Genomic DNA, 23,927 nt, shown 5'->3' on the forward strand with positions numbered 1-23,927 from the left:
TCGAGGTGATTGGATTAACAATTTTATTCTGCATCTGCTACAAAAGGGCTGGTGTTTTGTTCCAAATGTTTAGCTGGGAGGGCTGTAGGGACCCCGCTACCCCCGTTAAACACAGTAAAGCATGGATCCAGTCAGCCCCCTGCTGGCAGGTGTGGCCCTGGCAGCTACACAAATCCAACCCCACCCTCCTGAGTACGGCCAGAGGCCAAGGTGGTCGCCAGAGCTCCTGAATCCCAAGAATGGTTCTGGCAAGTACTGCTGCTTGTAGGGGCAAAGAGTTAAAATGAGGTTCTGCCATGGCTAAGCCTTGTGGAAACCCAGACCCCACAGCCCCTCCCATGCCGGGGGCTCAATGCCAGAGGCTTGTTATGGAGGCACCAGCAAGTAGTGGCCCTGTAAGCAGGGCCAGAGTCAGGAGAGACAGCAGGAGGGAAGCAGCCTAGAGACAGAGGACTGGGCTGGGGCCAGCGGATACACAGGAGCCTGCCTGGGAAAAGCCGGGTGGCAAGGCTGGCACGGGAATGTACACCTGCTGGTGACACTTCTGAGCTTCAGTTCCCTTAACTAGAAAAACGGAACAGGCCCGGTGCAGTGGCTCACACCTGTAATGCCAAAACTTTGGGAGGCTGAGGCAGGCGGATCACAAGGTCAGGAGATCGAGACCATCCTGGCTGACATGGTGAAACCCTGTGTCTACTAAAATACAAAAAGGTAGCTGGGTGTGGTGGCGTGCGCCTGTAGTCCCAGCTACTCAGGCGGCTGAGGCAGAATCGCTTGAACCTGGGAGGTGGAGGTTGCAGTGAGCAGAGATCACGCCACTGCACTCCAGCCTGGCAACAGAGCGAGACTCAGTCTCAAACAAAAAGAAAAAGAAAAACACATCGACCTCAGGGGCAGTTGCTGGGAATGTCAACAGGAGCGTGCGAGACCCCTGGCAGTCTCAGCCACAGCTCTCCTTTCGAGCCTGCCCAGGGCACAGAGGTGGCAGGGTGGCTAACGGCGTGCAGACCACTCACTGAGCAAGCCCTTCCCGTGTGCAGCACACCCCAGGGCCTCACATCCTCTGAATCCACACAACCTTGATGTATGGCTTTGCCTCTTGTACATGAGAAAACTGAGGTTCAGAGAAGGTTGGTAAGCTTGTCCCGTGTCACCAGCTGGTGAGGGAGCCTGAACACGGAAGCCACGCCTGCCTGACCGGGGAAGCTGGGCTCCTCACAGCACTACCCTGCTCCCAGCTGTTGCCAGGGGCCCCAGGGCAGGCAGAGCAACTGCGTTCCCGTGGCAGCACCTCCACCTGGAGGGGCTGGGCAGGGAGCACCACACTGTCAACTTGGAACAAACTTTTATTTTGAATGCTGGTCTGATCAGTCCATGGCCGGGGTAGGTGGTAACTAGAAACAGCTGGAAGGAGGGGAGGAGAGGGGACCAGCAGTCCGCAAGCAGGAGGAAAGGAAAGGGGGACAGGAGGAGGCAAGGCTGAGGAAGGACCCAGCCAGCTGGGTGTCTGCCCCGGCTAGAGAAGGAACCACCCCCGCCCACCAGCCTACCCTACATCTGTAGCTTCAGTGCAGAGGTCAGTCCAGGTGGGTTCAGGCCCATGCCCCCTTCTCTGGCCTGCACAGTCCCACCCCAGGCAGGGGTTCTTCCAGAGGGCTAAATGCTCTGTGCTAACCCTGGAAGTGTCTTTTCATTAACCCCTACCTGCCCTCCCCATGCTCCAGTTGTCTTTTAAACCTGGAGCTCAGGCCTCACTACTGTGCTCCTGTAGCAGCCACGGAGGTGACGTGATGGGGAAGATGGGGTTTTAGTCTCAGCCTAGCTCAGGGGAACATCCCTCCACCCCTCCAACAGGAGGTGCTAGAAAACATGATCCTGAGCAGACCCAGACACCCTTTTGGTAACCAGTGCCTGAGGCCCAACAAGAAGCGGGGTGAGGGGAGGCTCCAGGCCGGGCAGATCAGCAAAAGCTGAGGGCAGCCAGGGCTGGCCCAGGCAAACACAGGATTGTCTCCAAGGGGAAACCCACCAGCTGTCTTTGGGTCGGTGGCCAGGGCCAGGGTCAGGGTCAGGGTCAGAGCCCGGGCCCGGGATGGGGAGAGTCCTACAATCCCATCACTCCTCCCCTCCACGTGTCTCCAGGTTATAACCAGAGAGCTTTTGGCATGATGACCTGTTTGCGGGCTTAAAGGGAAAAAGGAGGAGAGAGTAAAGGAGAAGCCACTACTTTCTCTCTGTTAAAATGCCCAAGTCCTAGACTGTGGGTTCCTGCTCTGGCAGCAGCAGACACCAAATCCCAGAAGCCCCTCCACCCAGTCTGTCTCCATGGAAGGGGCCCCTGAGTGCCAAGAGGAGCAGCAAGATAGGAGAGCGGCTCCTTCCCCTCCTGACATCCCCTGACGGCCCCGAGGATTCTCAAAGAGACAGACATGCAGACAGGCAGCCGTGGAGAAGAAAAGAGAGGCTGATATGGCCCTGGGGGTGGCACTCCTGCACCACACACACACACACAATAGAGAGAGACAGAGACATATAATAAACAGAATAAAAACTAAGGGCCCAGATGTACAAAAAATGTGAGAGTGAGGAAGAAGGTGGGGAGGACAGTGGGAGATGGTCAGTCCTCCAGGTCTGGCTGCCTTCCTCAGCTTATAAATTACAACCCCCCTGGAAAATGGGGGTGGGGGCAATGCGGAGGCTCCGGCTGTGGCCTGAGCAGGAGGGCTGGGTGGCGGTCATAGCTGCTCTGCCCATCTGGTGGAGCGGTGGCCAGAGTATGATGACCCCTTGGGTGGTGGGGTGGGCCAGGAGAAGGTTCAGCAGCCGCTGGCAGGAGTCACACAGGCCCCCTGGGACTTCACCTTGTGGCGCTGGCCCCCTCGTCGCCGGCCTCCACTGCTGGGCTTAGGCTGAAAGAGAGAGAAGGAGCTTGAGAAGCACTGGCCCATCAGGAGCAGGGCCAGAGAGCAGAGGGGCTGAGCAGCAGGGAGAGGGGGACGGAAGATGCATGAGCAGGCAGCGTGGTCTGTCTTCACCCCAGCCTGCTCAGGAATTTCCTGGGCCACTCTGCATGCAACACCTCCCCTCTGTCTCTAAAATGGAGCCAGTGCCTGCCCTGCCTTCCTAACAGGGTGGGTAGGACACATGTGATGAGGGTGTGAGAAGCGGATGTTCAGAGAAGCACAAAGCAGAGCAGGAGAGACAGAAAGGAAGCGAACGAACCAGAGGAAAGACCCAATAGGAGACAGATAACAGAATGGACAGACAGATCCAGGCATAGCCTCCTTTTCCAATGAGGGGACAACGGAGAAAGATGCTGGGGAGAGGGGTGCAAGGGGCACCAGGCCTTCAAAACGCCAGGAGAGTGCCTGCAGGAGACAGCTGGCAGGAGAGGCCGGGTAAGAGGCTCACTGGCACATCCCAAGGCCACCTGCCCTTCAGGATGTGTGCACGTCAGGGACGGGACAGAGGAGGACCCTCTAAGGCAGTGTCTCTCAAACCTGCTGGACTGCAGTGCACACATATATCACCTGGACACTCACACCAGCAATACTTGCAAGACTTACTACGAAAGGGAAGCTTCGACATTTTTCTGTTCTGTTTTATTTCATTAAAACCAAATGCTAGTTAGGGCCAATTAAACTTGTTTCAGGTGGGCTGTATTCCCTGATTTGGAAAGCACTGCCTTATAGCTTCTAGAGACAAATGCCTCACACTTAGGAGCACTTCAGTGCCAGAGTTGTTGAGGAGACCTTGTAGCCAAGCTTGAGGCTTGCCTACATGTCACCCTCACCAAATCAGGGTAGAAGCCACAGCCCCCACCACCATGCCAAAGCCACGAGGGGCCCACGCTCACCTGAGGCTGGAGACTGCTGGACGCAGCTGGCTGCCCAGCCCCTAGACAGGAAGCTTCATCTCCAGGTGGGGGTGCTCCTACTGCTGGCCCGCCAGATGGGCCCCCCTCGTCTCGTTTCGTCAGGGGGCCCTTTTTCGTCGACTGCATTTTAATCTGCTGGGGCTTGGAGTTCATCGGGGAGTTGTTGGTGGTCTGGAGCAGCTGTGGGAGCCATAGAGAGAGGCTGAGGCTGGAGCTGCAGGGCAGTGGCACTGGCTTGGCTACCCCCCCACCCCCAGCCCCCTTCTCCCAGGGACTCCTCATTCCTAGATCTTGCCAGTTCAGGGCAAGACGGATGGCAGGAAGGACATGACAGGAGGCAGTGGGGATGAAGAGGCATTCTCATCCCCGCTCAGTAGCCCAGGACTGCTATGGCCCTGGGCTCATGCCTCATTTCCTGCCTCTGCCCAGCCCAGAAAGGCTCCATCCTCTTCTCTGCTACAGCTGTTGTTCCTACGGGGAAATCGGTGAACCTTGCTCCCACCTCCCACTCAGTCCAGGCCCCAGAGCCCAGAGCCTGCACAGAACCTGGCAAGTGGAGCTCCGGGCTCTCGTTGCTAAGCTGGTGGAGACTCCTCAGAGCGTGAGCTGCAGCTCCAGCCCCAGGACCCTGCTGCTGCTCCCATAACAAAAGTCTAGGGCAAGTGTTAACTCCAGGCCTCCCAAAGAGACCAAGTCAATGTCTCATCAGCTGGAAACATTTGAAGTTTGGCTATCAGAATTCTTGAAAGCTGTCAGCCAGAACTGACTGACTTGCAATCTTCCCTTGTGGCCCAAGTTCTCTCTCATACAAAGCACAAAAGAAGCCCAGTGAGTCCCAGAGGACATTACAATGTTTGCTGCAGGCTTGGCCAAACTCAGCAGTCCCAGGAGCATGCAGGTCTTCGAGGACATCTGTAGCCCCAGGGTGACCATGCCTTGCCTTTTCTAGAGGCAAGGTCAGCCAAAGACTGATTCCAAGATCTCAGATAGGCTGGGGCCAGTACCTCCTTTGTACGGAGCAGGGGTCAAACCCCTCTACCAAATGCCCCTCCAAGACCCAGGGTAAGGTCTGCAGTGGGCAAGTGTCCAGGACACACAAACAGCTTAAGCCCCAAGAGAACTGAGGCCCATAACCCCCTGCACTCACTATAACCAGACCTCTGCTCTGAGAGGAGACCTTAGGCATGGCCCCAGCGAGGCCACAGGAACCTGTGATAACACCTTGGAGGCTGAGCCTGGCTGGGCCCAGACTTTCCGTCACCAGTTTTCTATGGAAAACCATACCCCAACCCTACCTTCTCCTCTCCATGGTCACCACCACTGCCCAAGACAGGAGGCCATGGGATACCTCTAAGGGAGTAGAGAGATGGCACCAAGGCTATACCTCAGTGGGTCCAGCTCTCCCATGGCAATGACTAAACCTCTGCCCTGTGATCAGGGTGGCCCCTGAGTGCTTCCTGGAGGCAGGCAAGGTCTGCCCTGGCCATACCTTGGTGATGGTGCCGACAGCCTTGGTGCGGCCTTCCCGGAACACCAGCCGCTGGTCTATGTGCAGGTACTCAGGGGTCTTGATGAAGCGGAAATGTACAGTGGCCTTGTCCCCAGTGCGCAGACAGTCCTTGTCCATGCTCAGAATGGTGGCTGTCTGCCTGATGCTCCCACAGTGCACTGTCAAGGGAGCCAGAGGTCAGGATAGGCTGGAGCCACCTGGTGGCTTCAGGACAAGGGAGGCAGTGAGTGAAAGCATGAAATACGCTTAAGCTGTGGAGGGGTGGGGGCTTATCTCTGGGGCTACAGACCCCCGTGAAGCCTGCTCTTGGCTCTGATCCTGCCTTACCATCTCCCACATTTTCCTCCAGCTAATGCCCACCCATCATCCCCCACCCCCAGGCCCTGTGCAGACAAGGGTCCGAGTTCCTGGGATTACAGTACACTCTGCACATGCGCCTCCTCACTGGACTGTGGGCTTCTGCGGGGAAGGATCCTTGCCCATCTACCTCATCTTTGTTCCCGGCACCTTAGCAACACCGCTGGGCACCCAGCAGCATTCAGCAGACCTTGCTGAAGGAATGCATGTGAGGTCCCTGAGGACAGGTCTGGGCCTCAAAGCCCAGCCCTCAGTGTTTGTGGGAAGGAATCAACACTGTGGCTCATGGGTGGAACAGAAGGAACGGCATCACTAAACAGGAAGGAGACCCACCGCCCAGCTGCAGCTGGAACTAGGGGGCCTGGGTTGCTGGAGCACCTTCTGAGGGGAGCTAGCACGAGGGCCTCCTGGGCTGGCAGGGCCTTAGACACCTACCCATGGCCTGGTAGCGCGGGCTAATTGTGGTGGGGTGGTGGAGGACGAGAATCTCGGCCTCAAACTCCCAGGAGGCTTGGGGATTCAAACGTGGGGAAACCATCACCATGCCCTTCCGGATGGACGAGCGCTTGATCTGAAAGAAAGAGGGAGCCCCAGCCCTCAGGGACAATGATGCCTTCTGATTTCACCCCTGGTCCCAGGGACCAAGAGTCTTTCTAGGGATAGGGACCACCCCAACTCTGCCTGGTTTCCTCACCACCTGGACCACAGGTCTTCTAGGGTGGACAGCACGAGCAGCCTCAGTGCTCCATGGGAAGACTCAACACTACTACTGGGGTTCAGGAAGGCTTCATGCGGGAATCAGCACTTCAGCTGCTGGGCCATGAAGGACGAATGAGGAAGCAAAGGCAGGCAAGCATTCACGGGGAAGGAACAGGTGAGCATGACCTGACCACTGTGGGGAAGAAAGTCCTACTTTTCCTGGTTAATTTAGTTGGTGGCTAAAGGTAGGTGACCCCAGAACTAGAACCCACCCCAGGAGATAGAAGGCTGAATGGGAAGAGGATTTGGCACAGATCCCAATGGCCCTATGTAGAAGGATCCTTGCACAGCAAGGGTACTTCTTTTTTTTTTTTTTTTTTTTTTTTTTTGAGACGGAGTCTTGCTCTGTCGCCCAGGCAAGACTGAGACCCGGATCTCAGCTCACTGCAAGCTCCGCCTCCCGGGTTTACGCCATTCTCCCGCCTCAGCCTCCCGAATAGCTGGGACTACAGGCACCCGCCACCTCGCCCGGCTAGTTTTTTGTTATTTTTTTAGTAGAGACGGGGTTTCACTGTGTTAGCCAGGATGGTCTTGATCTCCTGACCTCGTGATCCGCCCGTCTCGGCCTCCCAAAGTGCTGGGATTACAGGCGTGAGCCACCGCGCCCGGCCACAGCAAGGATACTTCTATCTGACCTCACCACTGAGCTCAGGCCACCCTGCTCAGGCACCAGAGGGAGGAACAGAGCAGACAAGGCAGGCATTCCTCACTCTAGCACTTATAAGCTGTGGGTCTTGAGCAAGTCCCTGGGCTATGAGCCTCAGTTTCCTCATCTGTAAAAATGAGGGCAGTAATCCCGATCTTGCAGAGTAGCCATGAGGACTGGAGTGGGTAAGTAAGGCATCTGGCCCAGAGCCTAGCATGATGGAGTCTGAGGGGAGTGCTCAGTATCATCGCTACTCACCTTCTTCAGCGCAAAGGATGCTGTCTGGCCACCCCGCACCTCCTTGACAGGCATGCGCTTGCGATGGATGGATTTGACAGCAATGGACAGGAAGTTACCCAGGGGGTCTGGGCCCAGCAGCAGTGTGTCATTCAGCTTGATCAGGCCTCTCAGTGTTGTCCCCGACACCACTGTCCCCACACCCTGCCAAGGAGAAGACCCTGGCCTCATAAGTGCATCCCCAGCACAGACCCACCCCCTGATGCCACTGTAGGAAATGCCTACCCAGCCACCCGCCCAGAGCCACTCACCGGGACGGAGTAGGTGTCATCAATCTGAAACTCAGCAGGCTCCTCCTCCCTGTAGCTGGTGCGGGGGGAGAGGAGGTTGAGGAACATCTTCAGCAGATCTAGGTTCTCGCCTGTAACATTGGAGATCTGGAATATCGGGCACATCCTAAGCAGAGGGAGGAGAGGAAGGAAGAAAGGAGAGAGGCGCTTAGGAGGCTAGCTCTGCTCTGACACAGGGCAGGGGCAGCAACAGGGCTCGAGGAGCAGATGCTGCTATTCATGACTCCACCTCTCCCTCTTCCGAGGGCTTGACCTCTCTGCCCTACCTAGCAAGTTCCTGGCTAGCCCTGCTCTGAGGCCTTCTTCTCTCACTCAGTTCTGTCTCTGACACCTGTCCTCTCCTCTCTGTCCTCCACCACTGCCCTAGTTTAGAACCTCATGACTGCTTCTTCCTCAAGCACACGCATGCTTGCTTAAAATCCTTAACCGCCTTTCCGCTGCAGAGAAGACACTCCAAATCCCTCTCCCAACACACACAGCCCTTTGCTTGGGCTTGTAGCCATCTCTGCAGATTCACTTCTCGCAAATTCCTATATTCCAGCCACACCAGGGAACTTTCCCTTCTCCTAAAACCTTGGCACTTTTCTGCCCTTGTGGATTTGCTCACTCTGACCTTCCTTCCTGAATTCTTTCCCTTTTACGCAACTACCAGGCCCTCTCACCCTTCAGAGCTCATCTCAAATACCACTTCTTCCGTGAAAGCCTTCCTGGGTGGACACTCGACTCCTCTGAGTTCCTGGAGAGCTTTTTCTCTGTTACACATGACTGCCTCTGATTTTTCATCGGAGTCCTGTAAATGGTCTCTATCGCTCCTACTCAGGGTGAATGAATTAAAATCCTTGAGATCAGGAATTATACATTCCCCACAGCTCCTAGAATAGTGTCTGCACAGAATAGGCACTGGACAGTATCAATACGCTCAAATGGGGCTGTCTGAAACGTGCCCCCTCTGCTGGCCAACTGATGGTACTGAAGACCACATCAGGGTAGAGGCACAGGCAAAAAGCCAGGCTGCTCTGGGCCTGGCACTATAGACCAAGCTCTGGGCGAAGAGGCAAAATTGGTAGAGTTCACCATTATCGAGACAGCATCTCTAACCAAGGAGCTGAACCCCTTGAGGACAAGGATTGTGTTCAATTCAACTCTGAATCCTCAACGTCTAGATGAAGAGTCTGGCAGAACAAACATCCAGTAAATATTTATGGAATGAAAGAACACATTAATGAGTAAATGCCAAAACTTATCTATGATTAGTGAGCTTTTGAGGAACAACAGTATAAAAAACTGAGTTACAAAAATGGCTGCATATTTACCATCCATCAGCCAGGCAGGGCATTAAGTGCTCTAATGATTCATTTCCAACATTCACAGGAGCCCTACAGGGAAGGGAATGTTATTCCCATTTCACAGATAAGGACACTGAAGTCTCAGCCGGGATGCCAACCTCAGGAATGCCAGCACCTCACAATCTGGGTTACATGATATTGCCCCTGGGCAACAATGCTGGCTTGGGAGACCCTGGGCTAAGATCGGAAGCATCTATTTCTTCCGATCTCTGAATAGGAACAGGTGTTGATGTGGTGTTTTCACGAGACCTCATGCCCAAGCTGACAGCCACTCCAGGCCCATCACTCACTGTGGTCCTGCCTGCAAGGGTGCCTGTCTGAAGTGTGCGCTCCCTACCCGTTACCTTTCGGAGCTGAAGTTGGAGGCTGTGACAATCACATCATCCTTGCTCTGCACCAGCACGGGGATCTTCCGGCAGCCTGGTGACTTCAGCAGGCGCTGTAACAGCTTCAGGGTTTCTTAAAGGGTGAAATGGAACAGAATTAGGGGGACACAACCTTCTCTTTGGCCAGGCTTCCAGAGCAAGATGGGTCCACCCATTACTGATGCAAGCAGGAGACAGACACAGATAGATGGACCAGTATTAAATGCCACAATGCCTGGAGAAGCAAAAACGAGGATCAAAACTTTGGGTGCTGCTAGAGTAAGAAAAGCATAGATGGGGCCTCTTTTCTAGGGTTCTGCGTCTGAAACCTGGCAGATTTCTCTTATGTCTGGACGACCTGCCTCCTGTAAGCATGTGACTTGAGGGTCCCCAAGAAAAACAATTCAGTTCACACTTCAGTTCTCAGAATGCACTATTTCCTGGAAAAAAAAATCTCATCCAACAAAAAGGATCTCTTAGACATTTAGAAGTCTACAGAGACCTTATTATGAGGCCTCCCAAAAGGATACTTTTCTACAATCTTTAGCAGTGAGGGAAAAAGGCACAAAGGCCTAGTCCTGCAACCCTGTGTCAAAGCTTTGGTGGTAAAAGGTAATCAGACCCTCTGTCCAAACTTCCCCATATATATCCAGCTTAGCTGGTAGAGCCCAACTCCTTCTGCCTGAGGTCACCTGAAAAGAGATGCCAGATTCAGGAGCTCAAAATTTCTGCATTTGGAACCAGAAGGAACAAGGAAGAGGATAATTCTAGGCTGTGCTCAGACCGAGAACTATAGGGGAGGAAGTAGCAGAAGATTCTGGGCTGATGGAAATTCAGGCCAAGATCTAAGTACAAGACAAAGCAAGTTTCGCCTGCATGCACTGAAGATGGCAGCTGCTGTGGGAAGGCTGCTCCGACATGTGAGTGCCATTCCTTGGGGCATTTCTGCCACTGCAGCCCTGATGCTTCTGGGAAGAATGAGCTTGACAAACATATTATGGTCCGGTTCTGGTCAAGCAAAATTCTTTAGCACCAGCTCCTCATAACATGCACCTGCTGTCGCCCAGCATGCACCCTATTTAAGGGTACAGCCATTGTCAATAGAGAGTTCAAAGACCTAAGCCTTGATGACTTTAAGGGGAAATATTTGGTGCTCTTCTTCTATCCTTTGGATTTCACCTTCATGTTTCCTACAGAAATTGTTGCTTTTAGTGACAAAGCTAAGGAATTTCACGATGTGAACTGTGAAGTTGTTGTGGTCTCAGTGGATTCCCACTTTAGTTGCCTGGATAAATACACCAAGAAAGAATGGTGGTTTGGGCCACATGCACATCCCACTCTTGTCAGATCTAAGCAAACTTCCTGAGACTACGGTGTGCTGTTAGAAGGTCCTGGTCTTGCACTAAGAGGTCTCTTCATAACTGACCCCAATGGAGTCATCAAGCACTTGAGCATCAATGATCTCCCAGTGGGCCGAAGCGTGGAAGAGACCCTCTGCTTGGTGAAGGCGTTCCAGTATGTAGAAACCCATGGAGAAGTCTGCCCAGCAAACTGGACACCGGATTCTCCTGCCATCAAGCCAAATCCAGCTGCTTCCAAAGAGTACTTTCAGAAGGTAAATCGGTAGATCACCCATATGTATCTGCACCTTCTCACCCCAGAGAAGAACCACAGTTGAAACCTTTTATCATTTTATAGATGACTATCTGTAGAAGGCAAGGAACCAATTGTGTTTGTATTTATAAATATTACTCTAAATGTTTTATTTTTGTAATACTGGGTAGGGCCTTTTAAGCATGGTTAGTTGCTAGTACAAGGAATCCTTTATTGGTAACGTCTTGGTGGCTAGCTAGCTAGTTTCTACAGAACATAATTCACCTCTGTAGAAGGCAATTCTTAGATCATGTCTTCAATGGAAACACTCTTCTGTCTTAGCCTTACTTGAATCTTGCCTACAACAAAGTAGAGCAACACACATTGAAAGCTTCTGATCAAGGGTCCTAAAGTTTTCATCTTGAATGTGTTTGTATTAAACTGAATTTTCTTTTAAGCTAACAAAGATCACAGCTTTCAGTTGTTATCAGCAGTCAAATGTAACTCCTGAAATGAACGTTTATGTGATTGGAGCAAATGTGAATCGTATTATTTTAAAAAGTGGCAGAGTGACTTAACTGATCATACATGATCCCTCATGCCTGAAATTTGTAGTTTACGTAGTCATTTTATTTATTTTATTCATTAGTTAACTTTGTCTACATATATTTCTAGATATTGATTAGTGTCATGATTATAAAGAATATTTATTGGATCCAGGGATTGCATTTTGAAATTATTATAATTATTTTCTTTGCTGAAGTGTTCAATGTAGAGCACATAAAAAAATAAACATATTGTAAAATAAAAAAAATAAATAAAAATAAAAAAGAAAAGAAGTTTCTGGGCTAAAGCCGTGGTAGCAGACCACCTGGAGGCACATAGCTGACAGCACTAATCAGAGCGGCTGCTGCTAGCTGGAGGCTTCACTTACCTTGCAGGATGTTGGCAGGACACATGTCAATCTTGGTGACTACCACAAAGACAGGTACATTGAGTGCCAGTGCCAAGCCCAGGTGTTCTTTGGTCATCCCCACAATGCCGGCATTGCTGCCCACCTGCCCCAACACAGAAAGGAATTATCAGGACGAGAGAGAAAGAGATTGCTGCTGGGTGGACACAGGGGCTCAAAGGCAGATGTGGATGAAAGCTGGGCTGGGCAAAAATCACTTTAACCCCTGACTCAACGATGTGGGGTGTCAAAATCGGAGGAGACTTGCAAACAATAAAAAAGATAAACCCAGTAAGGGAAACAACTGTCTTGAGCCATCAAAGTGAATCCAGGCCAGGAGCGGTGGCTCACGCCTGTAAACCTAGCACTTTAGGAGGCCAAGGCAGGCAGATCACTTGAGGTCAGGAGTTTGAGACCAGGCTGGACAACCTGGTAAGACCCCGTCTCTACAAAAAAATACAAAAATTAAGGCCAGGCACAGAGGATTACTCCTATAACCCTAGCACTTTGGGAGGTCAAGGCAGGCGTATCACCTGAGGTCGGGAGTTCACGACCAGCCTGAACAACATGAGAGAAACCCTGTCTCTACTAAAATACAAAATTAGCCAGGTATGGTGGCACATGCCTGTAATCCCAGCTACTCAGGAGGCTGAGGCAGGAAAATCGCTTGAACCTGGGAGGTGGAGGTTGCGGTGAGTCGAGATCACGCCATTGCACTCCAGCCTAGGCAACAAGAGTGAAACTCGTTTCCCCCCCGGCAAAAAAAAAAAAAAAAAAATTTAGCTGGGTATGGCAGCATATGCTGTAGTCTCAGCTACTTGGGAGGCGAGGTGGGAGGATCACTTGAGCCTGGGAGGTTGTGGCTGCAGTGAGCCATGATCGAGCTACTGCACTCTAGCCTGGGTAACAGAGCGAGACTGTGTCTCATAAACAACAACAACAACAAACGGATTCAACTTAACATCACTGGCCCTCAGTTTCCCCATCTATAAAATGGGGATAACAATATCCACTTCAGAGGGTCACTTGATGTTTAAATGTCACAACACACATGAAGGGTCCAGCATACAACTAGCATGAACTACGTGTTTAAGCAACTGCACCTATTATTACTGTTACTATCCTTCCAGTAACAACAAATGTTTCCAAATATCACCATAATGACTAGTTACATAAATCAGGGCACATGTATGAAATGTGCTGTACAAAAGAAGGAAAAAATTCTTATCTACTGATATGAACTAATCTCCAAAATATGCTTTTAACAGGGGGAAAAAAAAGTAAGTTGTATATAGAATGCTATCATAAAAAGAGGTGAGTGGTCAGCTGGACATGGTGGCTCATGCCTGTAATCCCTGCACTTTGGGAGGCCAAGACGGGTGGATCACCTGAGATCAGGAATTCGAGACCAGCTTGGCCAACATGCTGAAACCCCTTCTCTACTAAAAATAATAATAAAAAAAAATTAGCTGCATATGGTGGCGGGTGCCTGTAATCCCAGCTACTCAGGAGGCTGAGGCAGGAGAATCGCTTAAACTCAGGAGGCGGAGGTTGCAGTGAGCCACGATTGTGCCACGGCACTCCAGCCTGGGCAACAGAGCAAGACTCCATCTCAAAGAAAATAAAAGGCGGTGGGGGATAAGTAGTGACTGATTCATGGCTTAAAAAAAGCAGCTGAAAGATATTTGGGAAACATCTGAAATAATATAAATACAGACTAGATATTTGAGGATATTAGGTAACTATTCTTCATTTTCTTGACTGTAAAAACAGTAGGAGACAGGCGTTACTTTTAGGAGCTGTATGCTGAAGTGTTTGGGAGTGAAAAGTCACAATGTCTACATTGTGACTTTGTCCGGGGTGAAGACATTTCCACTATTTTCAAGTGATTCAGAAAAAAAAAAACAAAAAACAAAAAACTAAACATATATACTTGGCTGGGCAGGGTGGCTCACACCTGTAATCCCAGCACTGTGGGAGGCACCAAGGTGGGAGGATTACTTCAAGTCAAGAGTTTTGAGACCAGCCTGGGCAACATGGCAAGATCTCGTCTCTAAAAAAATTAGTATTAGCCAGGCGTGGTTGTGCATGCCTATAGTCCTAGGTACTTGAGAGGCTGAGATGGGAGGATCCCTTGAGCCCAGGAGTTTGAAAGCTTCTAGTGAACTATAGTCGCACTACCGCACTCTAGCCTGGGTGACAGAGTGAGGCTTTGTCTCTTTAAAAAATATTAAATCGGGCTGGGTGCGGTGGCTCATGCCTCTAATCCCAGCACTTTGGGAGGCCGAGGTGGGCAGATTGCTGGAGGTCAGGAGTTCCAGACCAGCCTGGCCAACACGGTGAAACCTTGTCTCTACTAAAAATACTAAAAATTAGCTGGGTGTGGTGGCGCGTGCCTGTAATCCCAGCTACTCAGGAGGCTGAGGCAGGAGAATCACTTGAACCCAAGAGGCAGAGGCTGAAGTGAGCTGATATCGCACAATTGCACTCCAGCCTGGGCGACAGAGCAAGACTCTATCTCAAAAAAAAAAAATTAAGTAAATAAAAAACATATAAACACATATGTACCCACCATATATATATTATACATATAAATATGGCAAAATGTTAATGATTGCTGAATCTAAGTGGTGGGTTTATGGTATTCGTTATACTATTCTTTGACCTTTTCTGAAGGTTTAAAATTGGAGGGAGAGTATATATGCAAATTTGCTAGTCTGAGTACAAAATATCTCCGGCAGGTACACAAGAAACTGGAAATCCTGGTTGCCTCTGGGAGGAAACTTTTCACTATTTTGTACCATACTAAACTAGAAGAAAATCTGAAAGAAAAACTGCCATGATGTGTTTACACAGCGCCCTATCCATTCCAGTGTGTCATGGAGATGCCCACTGGGTTTCCATGGCTCCCAGATGAGTCACCCCAGCTGGCACATCCCCCTCCCTCCACCAGGACACCTCCACAGTCTTCCCTATGTCTTCCCATGTCCTTTAGCCACCATTCCAACCCAAGACAGATTTGTTTTTGCTCTTCCCAACCTGGAGAAGAGAGTGCTCTACGGCTCTGTTTTCTATATATTTTAAATATTTTTTCCTAGAAGTTGAATGCCATGGGACTATAATGAAATATCTCATTGTTTTCTGCAGAAATGTTAATATTTGGATCACAACCAAAAAGTCAGATAATACATATGTAACATTTTGTCCAGGGTGAAGACATTTCCATTAATTGGTCTTACTCACTGTAGCTCAGCTGGAAAAATGCTTATTCTCAATCAGTTTCTGTACCCTTCTTAATATTAACCCAACAACTTCCCCAAATACGCCCTCTGGATCTTCTGCTAAGATCCCTTCCTGGCAAGCAGCTTTCCTCAGCCCAGTCAAGAAGCTGGTCATGGCCCTTTGCAACATTCAAGGACATGGAAAATGAAGGCATGCTGAGGTCCCAAAAGCCTCAGGCAGAGAGCCTACAAGTGTTCACACAGCATGCTCTGCCTCTCTTTACGGCTCTCCAGTTTGGGGAGAATTTGCTTGAGAACCTGTGTTTGTGCAGCAACTTGATCAAGTCTGCTATGAACAGATGCTTATGTTTACTACATTTATTAATACAGGCAGCTGAAGGAATTGAGAAATGGGGAAGGGTTTTGGGAAGGCCTTGCCAAGGGAACACTCAAGGCATGTGTCTCTCTGACTCTCTCCCTTCCCGCGCTCCCTCACGCTGTGAAAGCTGTGGAGATGTGCACAAGGTTATAGGCCTTGCCACTCCCCTCGGCACTCCCACTGTCTGTCCAGGGAGGAAGATCAGTGGCTCACAAAGGCAAGCTTAGCAATGGGATCCAACACGGAGTCCTCTGCTCCCTTTCTTTCTCAGTTAATCCATTAGATGAGCTGCTTAAAATTTTTTTGGTTTTTTTTTTTTTTTTTTTTTTTGAGATGGAGTCTTGCTCTGTCGCCCAGGCTGGAGTGCAGTGGCGAGATCTCGGCTAGCTGCAAGCTCCGCCTCCCGGGGTTCAGGCCATTCTCCTGTCTCAGCCTCCCGAGTAGCTGGGACTACAGGCACCTGCACCCACACCTGGCTAATTTTTTGTATTTTTAGTAGAGACGGGGTTTCACCGTGTTAGCCAGGACGGTCTTGATCTCCTGACCTCGTGATCCACCCATCTCGACCTCCCAAAGTGCTGGGATTACAGGCGTGAGCCACCGCGCCCGGCCTGGTTGTTTTTAATGTTCCTAGCAGGAATAGTTACTTAAAAATTTAATCACACTTGACCCTAAGCTTTTTGGGAGCCTCTGGACAGTCCCATTCATTGCTGTATCATCAGACCTCACACAGTACCAGACACACAGGAGCCTCTCAACAAGGGCTGTGCACTGGCCTATCCTCTTCCCAGGCTCCAGGAGGCCACCCTTCAGGGCCTCTCGAATGTGGCCTGTGCCTCCTATGGCTGTCTTCTCCATTTCTTCCCCAGGCCTCCCCCTCTGAAGGTACTACCTACCTGGTGTCACCTCCTCAAAGTAGCCCAATCCTCTGCAGAAAACATTTCTGAAGGTAACAAGTAAGCCCCAGGAGAAACCCTCCTCTATGCCTCTGCAAAAAATAAGACAGGTCTTCAAGGGTACCTGGTTTTTACCAAGAGGATCCCTTCCCTAGCCTAATGTATGGGAGAGATCAAGGTTCAAGCCTTGAGAAGACCATTACTCAGAGGACTGGGCACCCCTGCAAAACTTGCCAGCCTTACCGGATGTTAAAGCCCCAAACCAACAGGCCTCAGTCTCAGAACAGTTCAGATTTGGACATAACCAGACCCATGCAGCCCTGCTGAAGCCTCTCCTCCTTGGGGCGCCTCCCACTCACCATGAGCATGCAGAAGTCAGGCAGATGGCCTGTCATGCCGAAGACAGTGGTTTTCAGGTACTTCTCATGACCAGCCAAGTCGATGAAGGTAATGACTTTAGTGGACTTCTCACAAATCTTGGTCCACTCCAGGCTGCCGCCATGGCTGTCAGGCTTGTTCACTACATTGCCTTCACTGTCAAAGCCCAGAATGTCGTTGCCCACACTGCTGGTGCGACCAGATTCAATTTCATGTTTGTGGCGGAAGAGTTTCTGGCGGGCAAAACCTCGGCCATTGTCCAGCTCCCCATGTGTCAGGACCCCCAGAAGCGTGCTTTTGCCAGCATCCACGTTGCCCACCACTGCTACCCTGCATGTAGATGAACCCATACATCTGTGTGAGAGTTAGTGCGTGAGCGAAGTGGAGTGACCACTCACAACCCCAGTAACTGGATCCGCAAGTCCAGGCTTGCCCTGATCCCCTCCGGCTCACAGCTCCTCCTTGAGCAGGAGGAGCACAGTGGGAAGGTTCCTGGAGCTGCTGCTAAAGAGTCATCAGAAGGGTCCAGACTCCCACAGCAGCTATCTCCCTTAACTCCCACTAGCTTGCGGGTGCTGCCAGGAAGAGCCGCAAGGCTACCAGAGGCACAAAAGGCTCTTCTCCATGACCCTGGTTTCCAGGCTCACAGGCTGAAGGGAAAAGAAACAAACCCACAGAGAATGACCACAGAATGCACAGCTGGCCTCTCTTGTGCTCCTTCCAAAGGGACAGGGAAGTGCAGAATTACAGCAAGAAAACACCACGTCCCCGGACACCCGGACACTTCTTTCCGCTCCTCAGGAGGGGAAAAGATGGAGCTGACATGCCGAGTGCCACAGGCTCAGTCACCAACCTCCGTGAAGAATGGGGACCCCGGCCGGGTGCGGTGGCTCACGCCTGTAATCCCAGCACTTGGGGAGGCCAAGACGGGCGGATCACGAGGTCAGGAGATCGAGACCATCCTGGCTAACACGGTGAAACCTGGTCTCTACTAAAAATACAAAAAATTAGCCGGGCGTGGTGGTGGGCACCTGTAGTCCCAGCTACTTGGGAGGCTGAGGCAGGAGAATGGCATGAACCCGGGAGGCGGAGGTTGCAGTGAGCCGAGATTGCACCACTGCACTCCAGACTGGGCGACAGAGCGAGACTCCATCTCATAAAAAAAAAGAAAGAAAGAAAGAAAAGAAAAAAAAGAATGGGGACCCCAAACCGTCCTGAGACCTCCTCACCTGACCTCCAGGAAGTCATTGTCTCCTACTCGTTTCCGGACCAGGTAATCACGCACGCGTCCCCCAGCTTCTTGCCGTTCCCGCAGAAGGATGACATCGGCCTCTATCTGTTCCGCCATGCTCTTCACTGTGGCGTAGGAGGCCTCCATGTCAGCTTCACTCAGCCCATACTCAGTCCCATCTGGTGACAAGAGCCCAGACATCAGCAGGAGAGAGAGTCCTGACCAACCAGCGTGCCAACCAGCCAGCCAGGAACCCCACCTAACAAAGGCCACCACCCCGTGACCCCAGCACTGCAGAGGAACCCCCGGGGTCCTTTCTACCTGAGAGAAAACCTGGGCACACACCAATTAAAACATGACAGTGCCACAGACCTCCCCATCAAGCAGAGCATTCGCTAATTCATTCAATAACAGTCACTGAGGCTCTCCCAGGTTTTATGCCAAGCCTCATGCTGGGTATTAGGACTACAGGTGCCCCTAGTGAGCTCACAGCCCAGTGGGGGAGGCAGACAGGAAATTAATTAATTGCAATACAGCTCGAGTGCTGCACTCTAGGACTGTGCGAACAGAACATAAAGCACTGCCTGGGGAAGCCGAGGACAGCTTTGCAGAGGACTGACGCCAAGCTACGTCAACAACTGCTGGGCCTGCAGAAGGAGGAAGGACATCCTAGCCAGAGGAACAAAGCGTGGCGTGGCAGATCATGGCACGTTCAGGGACCAGGAAGCAGCTCAGTGTGTTGGGGAGCAGGATGGGTGACATGGAGTGGCGGGAGACCACATGAGAGGTGGAAGCAGCACAACAGACGGACAGCAGCGACACACCTTCTGCACCAGGCAGTGAGACACCCGTGGGCTGAGGCAGGGGAGTAACATGATCAGATGGCTGTGGGTTAAAAAGATCTCCTGGGTAGCAGTGCCGAGTGTGCACCAGCAAGTGAGAGACCAGTAAGGGGGAGTCCAGTTAGGAAGTAATTCTAATAATGCAGGCAAGAGATGATGACGACAGAAAGATGGAGGAAAATGGGGGAGGAACTCAGAAACATTTTAGAGATAAGATTTTTAACTGAGGTGGCTCAGGTGATATGTCCAGCAAGCAGCTGGAGAAATGAGTTTGAGCTCAGGACAAGGAAGGGAATCAGACAGAAGGCAGGACCAACCGACGAAACAGTTATTGAGCTCCTACTACATGACAACCTGTCAGCTGCTTTCTGGGAGGTGTTGGATTTAATTTCCACAATCACTCCCTCAGCCTTTCCCAGCTGTCCTGTCTCCAAGCGCCCCTGTTCCTTCCCTAGCTGGCTAACCCCTTCAGCATGTGTGATTCGCTTCCCCCACACCAAGTATTCTCCTTGTCTCTTCTCCTCCTCCCACTCCAAACAAGCTCCTAAACTAAGGAAAGGAAAACCACCCCCTTTCCCTTGCCCCTGCTTATCTGCAAAGCTACCATCTCCTGTTTTTCCTTTCACCATCAAACATCTCGAGAGTCATCAACGCATGCTGACTGTACTACCCCAGCATCTACTCACTGGGAATCTGCCCACTACAGAAGAAACCGCAGCTGTCACATGCCACCAATGGCCTTTTTTTTTTTTTTTTGAGATGGAGTCTCGCTCTGTCACCCAGGCTGGAGTGCAGTGGCACAATCTTTGCTCACTGCAACCTTTGCCTCCCGGGTTCAAGCGATTCTCCTGCCTCAGCCTCCCACGTAGCTGGGATTACAGGAGCCCGCCATCATGCCCGGCTAAGTTTTGTATTTTTAGTAGAGACAGGGTTTCACCATGTTGGCCAGGCTGGTCTCGAACTCCTGACCTCAAGTGATCCGCCCACCTCGGCCTCCCAAAGTGCTGGGATTACAGGCGTGAGTCATCATGCCTGGCCCACCAGTGGCCTTCTAAACTCTCTATCTAATGCCCTCTTTTTGACTCCCACAGCATTCGATACTGCTGGCCACTCTGCCTTTCCCTCTTGAAGCACTTCCCTCCTGCCCTGCTCGCGCATCACCTGACCTCTCCTGATGTGCCTCCCCACCCCTGTCCCCTGGCTCCTGTCTCCTGAATGCCAGTCTTTTCCAGTAGTCTGTCAGTGGTCCTGTTCTGTTTTCTCCAAACTTCCCCTTGGCCATCTTGTTCTATGGCTTCAGCTGTCATTTTGAAAACTATAAAAACACTCATTCCTAACACCATCCTATGCCCAGAACTCCAGACTGAATTTCCAACTGCCTGGATGATAACTCCTAGAAGTCTGATATCCAAATTCAACACCCACCCCAACCCTCTTTTAAACAGCACAAACACTAACAATGTTAATAAACCATTTTATTTCTCACTGTAATCTTATGAGGTAGGCATTACTGTTCCCTATTAACAGTGGGGTAAAAAGAACCTAGGGAGATCTCAGAGCTGGGAGGGGCCATGAGTTCAGGTCTTCAGATTCCAAACCTAGAGCCTTTTCCTCCAGAGCAAGGGTTCCTCTTACTGCCTGACCAGTTCCTTCTTTATTTCTGACAATGACAATACCATCTTCTCTAGCCACCAGTCTTCTCAGTCCAGTCCTGCTGATTCTAGCATTTTACCTTGCCTCCTTCCCTGATGTCTGCCCTTTTTGCCAATCCACAGCCACCAGCCTGATTCAGGCTCTTATTCTACCCGAACCACCACAATAGACTCTTAACTTTTGTCTTTACAAATTCAGTCTATTCCCTCCAACCAACCCCTTAAGGTCCTAAATAAAGCACAGCTCTGATGCTGTCACTTCAAGTCAAAGCCTCTGAATGGCTCCCCAGGCCCAGCTGCTTAACAGCCTCCCCATTTGTGCCATACTCCCTCCTCACTCTCCCCTTGTAAGCTCTGTCCCAGTGCAAGCGGCCCCATCATACACGCAGCACTCCCCTTCCTTGTGCTGGGGTTCTCTGCAGGATCCTAGCTCTATACCTTTGCTCATGATTTCCTATCCTGGAAGCCTAACAGTGCATCTCCTCCTGGCAAAATCCTACTCATTCTGCCCACAAACGTCTGTGTCTCCCTTACATTTGCAAAGTACTGCCTTGTGCAACAGTGTTTTGGATACACATCCTCCCCTCCCCGCACAACACATAAGCATCTTGAAAACAAGGAACATACCGCAACAATTTCCTGATGCCCCACAACCAATGCCTTCTACATCAAGTCCTCAAATGTTTGTAAAATGTAAAACAAATGAACAAAGAGGGAGCGGCTGGGATGAGTAGTTTCTAAATGCATGGCCAAGTGAGCTGCGAAAGCCTTCTGGGTTAGAGAAGGGCTTGCTGGGAGTGTTCCTGAGAAGGCTGGCGAAATTCTATTCAATCTCCCCTGCCCCTGTTCTTTCAGGTCCTGCTCCCCACCACGGGCTATCACCAATGTCACCTTGTCCATCAGGGCTCTCGGTCAGTCACATTACCCGTCTCCAGCATGCATCACATTCCTCACTCTGTGGAGGTGGAGACAAAGGTGGAAGAGAAAAGCTGCAGAGGTCCAATTACTAAAGGCCACATATTCAGCCATGCCAGACACTAATCAGATTTCCATCCTGCCGGCTCAGTTACCTTTCTTATATGTATTCTCCTCTTCTACAGGCTGCAAAGACTCCCTAGACTTTCAGAATAAAAGTCTAACCTCTGTGGCCTGGCGTTTAAGGACCCTGAGAATCTGAGCCCTGCCTTCCTCTGCCCAGCCTCTCCTCCTACCACACAGGACCTCATACTCTCCACTCATCCCACTGGATTACTTCTGGTCCACTATATATTCCTGTCTCCAATGCCTCCACACCTTTGTGAGAATGGTTTCCTCTGTCCATTCACTATTCCCTCCATCTACCTGGAAAATTCCTACTCATTCTTTAGAATCAATTAAAGGGGCAGCTCCTCTTCACAGCCTTTCCTGACTCTTCCACAAAGACTTAGTACTCCTCGGCTAGGTGCGGTGGCTCATATCTGTAATCCCAGCACTTCGGGAGACTGAAGTGGGGGCGGATCACCTGAGGTCAGGAGTTCGAGACCAGCCTAGGCAACATGGTGAAACCCTGTCCCCACTAAAAATACAAAAATTAGCCAGGCATGGTGGTAGGCACCTGTAGTCCCAGCTACTTGGGAGGCTGAGGTGGGAGAACTGCTTGAATCCAGGAGGCAGAGGTTGCAGTGAGCCGAGATCGCATTACTGCACTCCAGCCTGGACGACAGAAAGAAACTCTGTCTCAAAAATAATCATGGCCGGGTGCGGTGGCTCAAGCCTGTAATCCCAGCACTTTGGGAGGCCGAGACGGGCGGATCACGAGGTCAGGAGATCAAGACCATCCTGGTTAACACGGTGAAACCCCGTCTCTACTAAAAAATACAAAAAACTAGCCGGGCGCGGTGGCGGGCGCCTGTAGTCCCAGCTACTCCGGAGGCTGAGGCAGGAGAATGGCGTGAACCCGGGAGGCGGAGCTTGCAGTGAGCTGAGATCCGGCCACTGCACTCCAGCCTGGGCGGCAGAGCGAGACTCCGTCTCAAAAAAAAAAAAAAAAAAAAAAAAAAAAAAATCATCATCATCATAATAATCATAATAATTTTAAAAGACTTAATACTCCTCCTAGGTCCCCTGAACTTTTATTTTTTTTTATTGTTTTTCTTTTGAGACAGAGTCTCACTCACCATCTCAGCTCACTGCAACCTCCACCTCCTGGGTTCAAGTGATTCTTGTGCCTTAGCCTCCTGAGTAGCTGGGATTACAGCAGTGCACCACCATGCCAGCTAATTTTTTGCATTTTTAGTAGAGATGGGGTTTCACTATGTTGGCCGGGCTGGTCTTGAACTCCTGACCTCAAGTGATTGGCCCACCTTGGCCTCCCAAGGTGCTGGCATTATAGGCATGAGCCTTCTTTTTGAAAGAAATCTCACGATAAATCAACTACAACCTGGGACCCTTAAAACAATTATTACTGCAACTACTAATACTAGCTAACACTTATGTAATGCTTACTATTCCCGATGATCTCCTCGAATTCTCATTTAATCTTCACTACTACACCATGGGAGAGATTCTATTATTATCCCCATTTTAAGACAAGGAAAAGATTCAGTAGGCAAATCCAGGCCTGCCAGGCTCCAGATCCTATAGATTAGGCCAGACTGCCCCCTTTTAAAATAACAACATTGAGAATGTATACTTAAAGAGCACATTCCTCTACATTGGTTATAATTTTTAAATGTCTCATTTCTCTATGCAAAATTTCTTTGAGGTAGGATGAAGAAGGTGTCATTTTTCCCATTTTACAGAGAAAGGACGTGATAAACAGAGGTGAAGCAGCAAGGGAATCACTGATGAAACTGACTCCTTGGGGCCCTGTATCTGGGTTCATCTTCTGTTTAATGTTCAACTTGTTTAACTAGTTATGATCTCTATTTGTAAATAATTCCAGCAGGAGGAGTCACTATGAATCTAATGGCATCCACCTGGTGGATTCGAGGATGATGTTTGGGTATACAGATGTGTTAATAAATGTCTGACATCTTACGCTTTGCCATGGGTGGGTTAATTAGTTGTGAGTTGTCAAGGCATGGTAAAATTCAGAGTCCACATAAAAGGATGAGGGGAAAAGGGAGTCTTAAGAATCTGGGTCTTCAAAGAACAGACTCAACACTTGTCAAAATTAACCTATATGTGGTTCCTGAAATTCTATAATCATTAAGTGATCTTTGAGTGGTTCATCTTATTAGAGCAGGCCAGATGTGCACCTGACATCAAAGCTTCAAAAGGCTACCAATGATCTCCTGGTCAACAAATGGAATGTTTTTTCTTTTCTTTTTTTTTTTTTTTGAGACAGAGTCTCGC

At 50.5% G+C, this 23,927-nt stretch overlaps 1 protein-coding gene and 2 pseudogenes across 7 annotated transcripts in view; 1 reads left to right on the forward strand and 2 right to left on the reverse strand.

Annotated features, from left to right (window-relative positions):
• GTPBP1 (GTP binding protein 1) overlaps positions 1–23,927 on the reverse strand; it is a 31,664-nt gene that overhangs the window by 2,872 nt on the left and 4,865 nt on the right. For 2 of the 7 annotated variants that reach the window (XM_005567270.5, XM_015457190.4), the window contains 10 exons: positions 18,096–18,276; positions 16,848–17,196; positions 11,975–12,098; positions 9,427–9,541; positions 7,698–7,842; positions 7,408–7,590; positions 6,180–6,315; positions 5,367–5,545; positions 3,857–4,057; positions 3–2,909 (listed from right to left, as the gene is read on the reverse strand). In XM_005567270.5, the coding sequence (XP_005567327.1) occupies positions 2,817–2,909; positions 3,857–4,057; positions 5,367–5,545; positions 6,180–6,315; positions 7,408–7,590; positions 7,698–7,842; positions 9,427–9,541; positions 11,975–12,098; positions 16,848–17,196; positions 18,096–18,244 (1,674 nt within the window). In that variant the 5' untranslated portion in view covers positions 18,245–18,276 and the 3' untranslated portion in view covers positions 3–2,816. Of the gene's footprint in view, positions 1–2; positions 2,910–3,856; positions 4,058–5,366; positions 5,546–6,179; positions 6,316–7,407; positions 7,591–7,697; positions 7,843–9,426; positions 9,542–11,974; positions 12,099–16,847; positions 17,197–18,095; positions 18,277–23,927 lie in introns of those variants that run through there. The other 5 variants (XM_074003750.1, XM_005567266.5, XR_012418729.1 and 2 more) reach the window with 3 other exon arrangements.
• LOC141407803 (uncharacterized) lies at positions 3–640 on the reverse strand (annotated as a pseudogene).
• On the forward strand, positions 10,186–11,132 carry LOC102132998 (thioredoxin-dependent peroxide reductase, mitochondrial pseudogene; annotated as a pseudogene).

The sequence above is a fragment of the Macaca fascicularis genome, chromosome 10 (genome assembly GCF_037993035.2).
Source record: "Macaca fascicularis isolate 582-1 chromosome 10, T2T-MFA8v1.1".
NCBI classification, from domain to species: Eukaryota; Metazoa; Chordata; class Mammalia; order Primates; family Cercopithecidae; genus Macaca; species Macaca fascicularis.